Source organism: Orbicella faveolata, unplaced genomic scaffold (genome assembly GCF_042242905.1).
Source record: "Orbicella faveolata isolate gen_17 unplaced genomic scaffold, um_ofav_v1 contig_35, whole genome shotgun sequence".
NCBI classification, from domain to species: domain Eukaryota; kingdom Metazoa; phylum Cnidaria; class Anthozoa; order Scleractinia; family Merulinidae; genus Orbicella; species Orbicella faveolata.
In genome coordinates, this window is record NW_028301564.1 from 29,182,864 (window position 1) to 29,195,000 (window position 12,137).

Here is a 12,137-nt window from a genome sequence, read left to right on the forward strand (position 1 = left end):
GTATCAATTACCAATGCAAATCAAGTTTACGTAGTTCTTGCTGTCGGTCTGTCAGCATGACAACCAGATACGAACGATCAAAGGCAACGCATGCCCTTTAGGGAAGAAAAAGAACGATAACGCGGCTCTGGCTATAAGATCGAAAAAATTTCCGAGAGCTTGTCAGGGGGCAAAAAGGAGATATTTTCGCAATACCTCAGAAACATTTGCTTTCGATCTGTTTCTGCAGCAATTTTCCTTAGTTAGCAACTGCCACGTTCAGAAAAAAGAAGAGAAAGAAAGAGCGGGGGCAGCTAGTCGGATAGACGCGAAATTTTCGGACGAGCGATATAGGACGACAGACTGACAGATAGACAAACAAGCGGACAGACAGACAGACAGACGAACAGACAAACAGATCATGGAAATAGAAAAACTAAGAAAGAAAGAGAGAAAGAAAGAAAGAACGAACGTACGAAAGAAAAACAATTCAAACAAAACAATAACAACCTGGGCCTCACTGGTCCGGCGCACTCCAAGCTTATAAAAACAATTACGTGTAGCAACATACAGCAGTGTCTCGCGGCAAATCATTGATTCTTCTGGGTCATCAATCTCGTCCAATAATTGCTTCAACTGTCCAAGGGCAGATCAAATATCATCAGTTCCCGATCAAGATCAGTCCAGTCCCTGAGCTCTCCTTTCTTCCCGCCCCATATAGGGGCTGAACCCGCAGGCGGAGTCCAGGATAACTTGCATGCGCATGCTCAGAATGAACCAATAAAACATTACTAGGCCCCAACCTTCAGCACAGGTATGGCTTTTGCCAGGTTGGGACCGATGCTAGAAAAGATTTGCAGAATCTGTCAGCGATCTCCTTGGGATCCGTTCAAATAGTCATGCCTTCCAATTTAAATGACGGAAGTGAAGATGACTTACTCTTTTGCTTGTTTACAACTTCGTTGATCAGCTTCCAAGTTAACTGTAGATCATTTTTCGAGCTTTCAAATCTATTGTCATAGAATAAGCGCTTGGCGATTCGGATTGAATGATTTAGCTTATTTTATACCGTAATGCACACGACTCGCTGGGCGCCGATCGAATCAATTGTTTGTAAAGTTTGTTCTTTTTGATTTAGTAATAGATTTCAGAAAACCTGGGCTTAACCATTCTTGAGTGCGGAACTTGTTCAGCTGTTTACCTTTGATAATATTTAAGTTCACTTCTTTCTCCAATTTTGGTCAAAAAAGGTCACAAATAGAACAGAGCGTTTATAACTTAAAATTTAATCAAGCAGTATCTCTTATAGCCTAGCTGAAAGGTGTGGAGGCTTTTACAACAACAGAAAGTTTATAGCAAGAAATTAAAATCAGCCCTGTTGACTGGAGCTATTGTGCAATGTTCTGACAATATTGACGTACGGGCGACAAGCTCTAACAGTGTAGTCTGGCTTCTTACCAACATTGTTTACTCTGAAATGTGGTTTTCTATTTTTACAACCAAAAGAAAAATGAAACACGTGCTGAAGGTAAGGCCGCTTAATCCATGTTTACCTTTGAACATACACCAAAATAGTGAATGTTTGATTCTCACTTATGCTCACTTATTTCAGATTGGTCAGTTGTGATATATCACGTTTCGTCGACATCAGTTGTTTAAAACATCATGCTTTGATAGGTCAATATTTCCTTTGAGAATGGTTAGAGTTGTTTCTAGCACAGTGTGGTGTCTCGAGATGTCGTGTCACATCGCATTTTCGAGTGACTGATCTTTAGCATTCGTGTTTTTTTTTTTGGTTTTTTTGGTTTTGTTTTGATTTGTTTTTTTTTACTGAAATTATATAATGTTTTTCTTTTTATTATTCGGGCCACTGTGCTCGTGACTTACGTTGGCAAATTTTATATTGTTTTGTCTGTATCGGACACAGCCTAGGATAAAACAATAGACAGACAGGAAAATATCCAGTAAAATCGCATTTTGTTTAATACCGAAAATGAAATGAGAAAGTTGTGCTCTTTTGATTGCATGTGAAGTGCTTTCGCTCTGTTACTTTGATAAATTAACTCTCTTTGTTCATTTTTGCAACAATAAAGTTCTCAATAGCTCCGGAAGACAGCTGTGTTATTTGAATTTTTACTCAACCAAGACGGTGTTTTATTTGAAGGTCCCCATAAATATTGGTGCTGCATGGAATAGCAGCTGCCGGGAAGTGGGGAACTAAAAGTTGCGCAAACTATCGCCTTCATATTTCATAAGTGTGGTTGTCACGGCCGAATCGTGGACGAATGTTTCTTTGACATGCTTCCGTGATCACGGATTGCGTGTGTTTCCTAAATCCAACACCAACATCGCTTCCTGTGCACGAATTACGTCGCCCGAATTGTTTACTCGAGAAGCACTTGTATCTGGCATAGGAGCTAAGCTAAGAAATGATAACACCCCAGGGGTCTGAATTGATCAATAAAATCTTTCCACGTACCTATTTCGACGAGTTACTGAAGTAGTGAATTATTTATGCTAATGTATTACAGAGTTGTCACGTGACTCAACGAGCACCTGTACCCAAATCCCATGAGGCCAATTTGCCCAAGTTTGGATTGTGTATGAGAATTCCACCGAAAAAGTTAGGATTTCGAACCGCAAGCATGGCCGCTGCAGTTGGAGTTATTTTATTTACTTACATTTGCCTAGTCTTTTTAGTTACACATAGGATATGTATGATGCAGTGCAATCCGATGTCTAGACCTGGTAAGTGGCGTTGAAATGGGAGAATTGTGTTAGTGTTGTTGTTTTGTAGCCCTCGTTTCTTCACGTCGATCCGTCGTGGCAACGGAACAGTTGTACAAGTTTCTAGCCTGTTTATATTTAGAGTTTGTGGTTTATAAGTCTAATTCATTTACTTTCAACATTTTAAGGTGTATACCAAGGCGATATGGGTGATGTGCGGTTCTCAGGGAGCCACGTACAGGTAAGAATTTGTTGTCAAAAGTGAAAGGTGTGTTGTGTTGGATAGACCAATGTTATTTTCAATGCAAGGAACTACCAGAGACTCGGAAATATGGTGTTAAAATTCTCACCAAAGTCCAATCACAAAGTAACTCCACTCGGCCGGAAGCCGAGATAACTCACTGCGAGCTACTTGCGTGGAGTTCGTCCCTGTAAATTGAAGATAACTGCAGTTTACTCGACCATGTTTGATGGTGGTGCACTCGTGTTTGAAGTCTGTCAAATTTCAGCCGAGACTGTTGTTTGGAATATAACTCGTTATTTTTTATGATATTCACAGAATGATGGCTCACATCAGAACAGAAGGTAGGAAAAATTAAGCTTTCTTAAATTCGTTCCGTACTTTATTGAAGATCTAGTCGTCTCGATATTCCTGTTACGAAAAGGGTGGATGAACCAACACCCCCATGTACTCTGAACTCTGTCATTCGCCCACGTTAACACGACGCTTCTTTGCTCCAGTTATTTTAGGATCAGTTTGCTTATTGTTCAAGTGTTTAACTAAGCAGTAGGATGTTTACTAGCTTTATTAGAGCTACAGTCGTCCATTTCATGTGCTGCAATTTGTTTGCGCCAGATCAGAGTGGCTTCAATTCGCGTAGTTGTTTTGGCAGGTTCCCTATTCGCCGTGACAATATTTTATCACGGCTATTAACGATCGTATATTTACAATGTCATTGCCGAATAATTCTGTACTCAGTTTCAATAATCTGTTTGAATAGTGATAAATTCATCACAGTATATCGTAGAATTAGGCAATATTTGGGCCTGGATTTTCTCTAAATACGATTTTTAAAATGATTTCATTTCCGTCTGAAGGGTGGTGGTTCAGTATAAGGTATATCGATCATTCTGTCCACGGGTTTTGTGCAGTTTTTCACGAATTTAACCCTTATTATGAATTTACACAATACTTTTTCCGTAATGTTATTGCACAGATGTCAATCTAGATGTTTTGGAGTGACTTTAAATTAAACAGTAATAGACAGAAATAGGCAAAAATACCTTTAATATTCTGAGGTCAAATCGTAATTTATCCCAACGTCGCGAACAATGCTCGGAAGTTTGAAAAAAAAATACGCAATAGTGTGCGAGCTGTTTTAACTTTCAACTCCTTTAACACTCTTCTTATGGAATATTTAATGTTTACTCGATCTTCAAATTTGCCAAGCAGTGAACTCCGGGGGTAGACTTCACTGGGTGCTATCGGCTGGCGAAGATAAATTAATACTAAATACATTGTTGTTGATATATTGTTGACTCTCATATTAATCTATGTTTCTTGATTCTTAATTTCAGAGATCAGCCCAATATTAGGCATATTCGTTTTGAACCATCTTATTTAGATTTCTATGAACAGTAAGTTTTAGATTTGATGTTATTTAAAATATTATGTTTACATTTTCATTTAAATATTGTGGATATTCAATAGTACATTGTCGAATGTGTCATTCACTTTGCATGTGATGTGTGACACACGACCAGCATCCTCTGATATTTACTTGTTGTCGGATCTTTAATTAATGACCTAGCCACTACTTATTGCAAGTTGAACTTTGGATCTTTGAACAGTTCCAGTGTTAAAATTATGAACGATTGTGTGGAGTTATTCAGTGGCCGAAGTCTGGCAATTTAGAACGGTGTTCTACTATTGGGCATGGTAACTGAAGCTTGTCAAAATTTGTTTCTTGTCACTGGACCACTGGTAGTGGCAGTGGAGGGAGTAGACAAAACTAACTTGATTGTGTAGTGATGATAAACTTCAAATAATTTTGCGATGTATAGAAGTCACCAAATGTTCAGGCCATTGAAATCCATTGTTTTGTCTAGTGTTGTTTGAAACAGGAATTAGTGTCTTTCCTGTTTGTGTTTCCTTGTTATGTTTCCTTGTTGTGGTTAAGGAGGAATTGGTACTACTGACTTTTATTATAGTAATATAATACCTTGACAAGGATTAAATCCAGTTGTTAAACAAACCATGTCATTTTACAAAGACTGTCAAAAGTGGCTATGGATTGTTTTCTTTGTGAGTCTTCTTGACATATTTAAGTCTTGAAAATGTTATCAGTTTTAGTAAGGAGACATCCACCGCTTAATTATGCTTGGCATGAGAGTGTATTAAAATAATGCATCTGCCTGTTCTTGTGTTTTTCCAGACAACATCTACATGCTTATTCCCCATAGAGGGTTTTCTGTTTGTACTCCGCACTCTCCCAGAAATTTTAGTTCAGCATTATACTTCCCTTTAAACTTTTGGCTTTTGAGGGGCCTACCCCGTCAACATTTCCAATGACTTTTCCAGAGCTGAGCACCAGGCAAATTGAGTGGCTGTGAAGAAGATTTGACAATCTAGGGAACGTTTTTCTGATTAAGAAGTTTGACAGTTCAAAGTGGTTTCGCCTACCTGTGCGAGCCAGTTGCCCTCCAGCTGAAAACCTTATTGAAACCCCTTCCTTTCATGGGATGAAAAGGCTTTGATCCACAAACTTCTGCAACTATGAACAGTACAAGTTTGCTTATTTTTGTAGTATAATATTTTTTCATCCAAGGGCAGTGACTAAAGTACAATGAGACCCTGTCATACAGTCACCCTTCCTGTTGTATGGCCATCTCATTGACAGCTTCTGTATTTTGCCGAAGTAAATTCTCAGTCAGTTACACTAAGCTATTGTAGCTCAAAATACTTTCAGATTACAAATGTACCAGCCATAGGAAACAGTACAATAGTACACATATACCAAGTCAATCATGCAGTCTCCTTGTGAACTGAGTTGTATTTTTGTGCAAGATTTTTGTAGCTTTGTATTGAGCACTGTATTAACCCTTTGACTGTCAAATTATTTTTTTTGGTTGCCATGCACTAAATGGACCTTAGTTTTGCTGAGAAAGCTATTTTTACCAAAAAGACAGATTTCCCCATGATTAGGTACAAGAATGTACAATATTTTAATTTGGCGCACACATATAAACCAAAATTTTGACTTTTTTGCGATTGCCTTTTCGGCCCTTTTTCTCTCGCTACCTTTTGTGTTTCATCTTCTTTCTGGCTGCCGTAAAAAGTTGGGTGTTAATTATGGGCAAAGCCTGGAAATGGGACCTTGATGAATTATAGTTATAATAGGCCATTTTACCACCATCTTTGCATCAAAATTGATAACATTGTTTTTCAATTTGCTACGCGTATACATCAGAATGCCATCAATATCCAAAACCACCTGTTGTGCAGATAGATCTATCCTAGCTCTACTATTTGCTTATCAAGAATATCTGGTGGCATTTAAATTGATGAAGTCACCAGTGGTACAAAGAGCACAACCACTCAGGATGTGTATATGCACTTTTGGTAGTCAAAGGGTTAAAGAGGACCAATACACTACATAATATTAAACCATAACTTGTGTCTGTTATTGATTTATTTTTGCGCTTATGGAAGTGATTTTATCTTTGACTCTTTTTGTATTTCTGTATACATGTAGTAACTAGTGATGATATTTCATTTCAGATCTGTGGGTATGCCAAGCATACGAACAGTATCAGTTATAAACCCACATACAGAGCAGAATCTTCAACTGCAATCTATATCTGGTAGCACTGCACATTTTCATGCTTCCTTTTTTCAATCAAAAGTAAGTTCTTTGCTTGATATCCTCAGTGTAAATATTGCAGGAGAGCCCTGATATAATAGAATTCTTAATCACCAAACCAGGGTGCAAATAGATTTTAGTAATAATAGATAGTTGGAACTCGTTGAGTCTTCCCTTGTCATTGTGGAAAATTCCTCACAGAATGGGAAAACAGCTGCATATTTTACAAAGTTATAGTTTGCCATGAACAAAATTAAAGTGGTATCAGAGCTTCTAGAGAAGTGAAATGTAAACAGTAGTTAGTTAGTCATTTGCGTACATGTGGTGTTCTTTTTAACAGTCTATTTTATTTTTGTCTGCAGGTAGTTCATCCATTAGGAAATACAACATTTGACATAGTGTTTTTAGCAAGACTAGTTGGAAATGTAGAAAATACATTATTTATTCACACCTCCAAAGGAGTTTATCCTTATCAGGTATGACAGCCAGTAATTATTATTAAATTATTAAATTAATTTACTGATACACAAATGCAAGACTTTCCCTCCTTCAAAGCATGCTCTGTTACATTAGGCAATGTTTTGGGGAAATAAAATGTTTTGAAATGCTGTTGTAACATAATACAAGTTGTGTAAGATATTGGCTACTTGCCATGAACATGTGCCATGTTGCCGTAAATAAAAATATATATATATTTAAAATTGAGATTGTATCCTGCTTTGCTTTTGTAGTTATGAGAAACTTTTCCAGGGTTCTGTCCTTGTGTCTGTGCATGTCTTTTGTGTAGTTTTATTGTCCAATGCATTTTGTTTTCATTTCAGGTTTTTGGAGTGGGGCTTCCAAATCCATACAGATTGCGGCCTTTTTTAGGAGCAAGAGTGCCCTTGAACTTTAGTTTTTCTACAATAATAAATATGCATAATCCCTATGACTCACCTTTACAAGTAAGTAGTTTGACAGGTCTTATTGCTCAGGAGTGTCTTCATATTATTGTTGTTCAATTAATTACAAACTATTTGTTTCAGCGTAAACAACAATGTGCAGCTATTACAATAATTACAACAGCATCTGTGTACCATATCAATCTTGAGAAGTCGATTTCAATATCAGTTTTTTCCTCTCTTTCCTGTGTCTCTTCAGTACTACTGGATTATTGTAGGAACATGGGTTGGATGTGTTTTATAGTGTCAATGTGATTTTGGAATCAGAGGTTACTTGGGGTTAAAAGTCAGTGGACAAATAATGCGTGAATAATTCCCATGTTCCCCATGATTGTGTTTCTCTGTTATTGTTTCTTCGTGTTCAGTGTAATGTTATCTCCTTATCTTTGTTGCTGTCTAGGTAATAGAAATGTATTCAAGTGGAGGTGATTTGCATTTAGAACTTCCTTCAGGCTTGGAGGAAGCACCGCAAAAACATTGGGTAGGCATAAAATCCTCCGTTTCTTGGAACAAGTTGCTAACTCCCCACAATTTACTGTCTGTAATATTTAAATGTGACTCATGTCAAAAACTTAAGGTTGCTCCAAATGTTTTTTGATGGAAGTCTAACACTGTTTATAACATATTGGCCTAGTTTTATGGAAACTTATATGTACTCTATAAGTGCATTGAAGCTATAAAGGAGCGTTATTGTGGGCTATGAATAATGATGTGATGTGAAAATGAAACAGTCTGGGAGACTTTCAAAATCTGACACCATGTTGTCTAGTAGAAACATTTCTAAAAACTAACTGCAATTTATTCTCCCATAAACAGCTGTTCCCTTAGTATCTTTATCTTGGTGTTTCCAAGCATTTCATTGACAAGCAAACATTCATATGTACTCAGTCATAATTTTTACTACAGTTTAAAGTGTTACTACGACGAAAATCGCATCTCTCCTATCTAAGCCATTTTAAAACATAAACAAGTAGTCTGTATGAGGAGAAAAACGCCGTTTACTATTTTCAAATGCCTCTTTTCGTTCCTGAGATATTCAAGTTTTTAATATATGCAAATTAGCAAAATGATGACGTCATACACTCAACCAAATTTTGATCAAATATGATGAAGAGGGATATGTACGGGTCCGCAAATGATCCCAGGACTGTAAATGATCCCGGACCGCAAATGATCCCCAAATTGAACCGCAAATGATCCCAGACCGGAAATGAAGAACCTAGTCATAAAAGGGGATAAGTGACGATTTTGGTTGCTTTTCTTTTTTTTTGCTCCAAATTAGCTGAATTTTTGCATGTGGTCTTCAATGTAATAGAAAAACGTGTCCCTGTATTTTTGCTGCTGGTTTTTGCTTCGTTTTATAAAGACACCGCTAGGAAAACCGAGTGGTTTTTTGCGTACGCAATATCCCAAAAATGAAGCAAAGTTTAGCGGAAAAACTACGGGACATTGCTAAACATACCTAAACAAAACTGCATGCGAAATTTGGAGCGTTTTCGACAAAGTTCACTTTTGATTAAAATACCTAACGCCCTTTTCCCGCCAAGGCTGCAAATAAACGAAGCCGGGCCTTTGATATGATAAACAGAGCCGATCCGTTATTATAATAGCCAAGCCAAGCCTTTGTTATAAGTCGAAGTCTCGCCTCGGTTTATCATAACAAAGGCTCGGCCCACCGTGACCGCAAGGACTTTGATTTCACTTAGAAATCAGCAAAATGTCAATTTCACGCAACATATAAGCTCAAAAATGTTAATTTTAGGTCAAAAAAGGTTTAAATGTTGATTTCACGTTAACGCGTGACGGCAAGGAGGTTGATTTCGCTTAGAAACCAGCAAAATGTCAATTTCACACAACGCATAAGCTCAATGATGTTGATTTCAGGTCTAAATAGGTTAAAATGTTGATTTCACGTAACGGGTGATGGCAAGGATGTTGGTTTCACTTAGAAACCAGCAAAATGGTAATTTCCCGCAGTGCATAAGCTCAATGATGTTGATTTCAAGTCTAAATAGGTTAAAATGTTGAGTTGATGCTAATGCGTGACGGCAAGGATGTTGGTTTCACTTAGAAAACAGCAAAATGGTAGGAGCCCATGATGGGCTCCTGAAAATGGTAATTTCACGCAACGTGTAAGCTCAAAAATGTTGATTTCAGGTCAAAAAAGGTGTAAATAAAAATAAAACAAATAAACATTTCAATAAGCACTTTTCCAAATATGGCAACGTCTTAAATGGCTAAAAAATCACGAGATAAAACATATTTTTCGACAAACGCGATCGTAGCTTTATGTCACGCACTGCCATAACTTCCAAGTTCAAAATGCGCTGGTACCTCTTATGCCTGATGAGGATAACAACTTTGGTGGCTTTTTAGTTTTGGATTTAAGAATTTGATGACTCCACATGAAAACGCTCTATAAATAGGGCTGACAGATTAACAGATTAACCCTTCTGCGCAACGTACGGGTCTCCATACATCTGCATGTCCCCTGATCCCAGAAGCTCAAAACACTACAAATCATGTCGATTTGAAATAAAATCAACGCAAACTGGATCACAGATCTGTTACAATCGATCGCCACTTGCTGGCCATTATTATGTTTAAATCTAGTTACCAGTTCGAGAAACGTCCGCAGAACGTAATCGCAATACATGCTGGGAAGGGTCTTTACACCTCGTGCGCGGGAAAACATGGCGGTGGATACAAGACAAATTTTATAAGTCTAAAACCAGTTCTCGCTTTCCAAACTTTGACGCTAGCAACGCTTGGCAAATGGGCCACAACTCACCAGAGGGTATTTTTCTTGGGCAAGAACTGCTCTTGGACTTTGCTACCTGCCTCGATGTGACTTCAAATGCTGATAACACGATTACGGTATATCAGCTGCCTTCGAAGTTTCAGAACACGTTTTGATTCTTTAAAACGTGCTGATGACTTACGGGTTTATCGAGGCTTTATGATACCTCTCAACCACCAGGCAGGCATACAAGGTACTTTAAAACAATACTTAAGATATTAGTTGACAGAGCTCTAATGCGGCACATCTCTTTTTTGTTTGATGGCATTTCGTTTGATGCTCGATCGATTCACGTGTTGTGTTCACATCACAACAGCCGATGTAAACAATCTGTTCCCAGATTTCCACTCTATATGCTGTGGGATTTGGTTTTGACTTCATACACTATAAACAGTCTGCCTGTTTGCTGTTCAACAAATAAACTCCTAAAGACATGGCTATGAAAAGCCAAGTTTTTTGCCTACGTTTTAACTCAAAAACAAAGCAAAAACCAGCGACACAAAAATACAGAACCACGTTTTTCTATTACATTGAAGACCACATGCAAAAATTCAGCTAATTTGGAGCAAAAAAGAGAAAAGCAACCAAAATCGTCACTTATCCCCTTTTATGACTAGCTTCTTCAAATGATCCCCATATTGGACTGCAAATGATCCCGATCAAAAAATAAGGAATGGCATGGATTTATATCAGAGGAAGGTGAGAACATGTACAAAAATGATGAACTAAAAAACATGCTCTATCATTTTACAAAAACATATTCCACAATTGCTGTTTTGTTGTTTTCGAAGGGTACAGATCGTTTTCACTGTCACGCAATAACAACAATAATAAATCGAAAACCAACCAATGGAAAAAGCTAAGAAATTGCGATGTACGCTATAGAAGATAACTAAATAAGACACTTCTCCAAGTGTTAGGCCTGTACGTTTTTCCAAACTTCAGATATTCATCGTAAATGTTTCCCAGAAATTTACAGAGCCCAGTGAGAAAACGCCGTGTTGGTGTATATCCGTGGCGGCCGGAATATAGTGTAAACATCTGGAACTTACTTTGGCTTTCTAGGTGACTGATTATCAGTACTAAACAAACAAGCATTTACATCAGCACTTTTCCTAATGCTCTAACTTCTAAAAAAGACTCAAAATCATGAGATGAGTATATATTTTTAAACAAACTCGATTGTAACCTTGTGTCACGCAACCTCCATAACCCTGAAATTCAAAATGCTCTGGTTTCCAAACGAAGCACGCTAATTGTAAACAGATGTAAAGATACCGCCTCTTATGCCTGATGAGGATAAAAACATGTCACGTAAATACAATCTATTGATTTAGAAGTCTTAAAAAAGCACATACTTGTAAACATTCTTGAAATCCAGGTGGCAATAGTGTCAAACATCTATCAAACAGCTAATTGTCAAAACGAAGTGCAAGCCTTGGCCTTGCTTGGTCATGAAGCTGAACTTCATAACTATAGCTTGGAATTTTGGCTTCTTAGAGTACTCAAGTAGTCATTTCCGAGGAATTTAACCCAAAATACAACCAAGGAAAAATTACAAAATAAATTTGTTCAAATTTCCAGTGTTACACACTTGGTGTTTTACAGAGTGATGAAGCATTGTAGGCTTCTGAGTCTACTCAGGTGACAGCGTCTTCTGTAATAGTTGCTTCATGGTTAGAGTTTAGTTTAAAACTTTAGACGAGTAGCGTTAATGGCTGATAAAATGTCATTTAACTATAAAGCCGAAATATCAATGTTGAACAAAGGAGGATATGTAGCATATGTTGCACTGATCATAATTTTACTTAGAATTGCAAAGAAATA

The 12,137-nt window shown here is 37.5% G+C and overlaps 1 protein-coding gene across 2 annotated transcripts in view; it reads left to right on the forward strand.

Moving 5' to 3' along the window:
* Positions 1-2,550: 2,550 nt before the first annotated feature.
* The window catches only part of LOC110056448 (transmembrane protein 131-like), a 30,661-nt gene continuing 21,074 nt past the window's right edge, over positions 2,551-12,137 (forward strand). For both annotated transcript variants that reach the window (XM_089273207.1, XM_089273208.1), the window contains exons 1-8: positions 2,551-2,727; positions 2,895-2,947; positions 3,266-3,291; positions 4,285-4,344; positions 6,488-6,611; positions 6,932-7,045; positions 7,391-7,513; positions 7,911-7,991. In XM_089273207.1, coding sequence (XP_089129333.1) covers positions 2,583-2,727; positions 2,895-2,947; positions 3,266-3,291; positions 4,285-4,344; positions 6,488-6,611; positions 6,932-7,045; positions 7,391-7,513; positions 7,911-7,991 — 726 coding nt within the window. In that variant the 5' untranslated portion in view covers positions 2,551-2,582. The remainder of the gene's footprint in view (positions 2,728-2,894; positions 2,948-3,265; positions 3,292-4,284; positions 4,345-6,487; positions 6,612-6,931; positions 7,046-7,390; positions 7,514-7,910; positions 7,992-12,137) is intronic.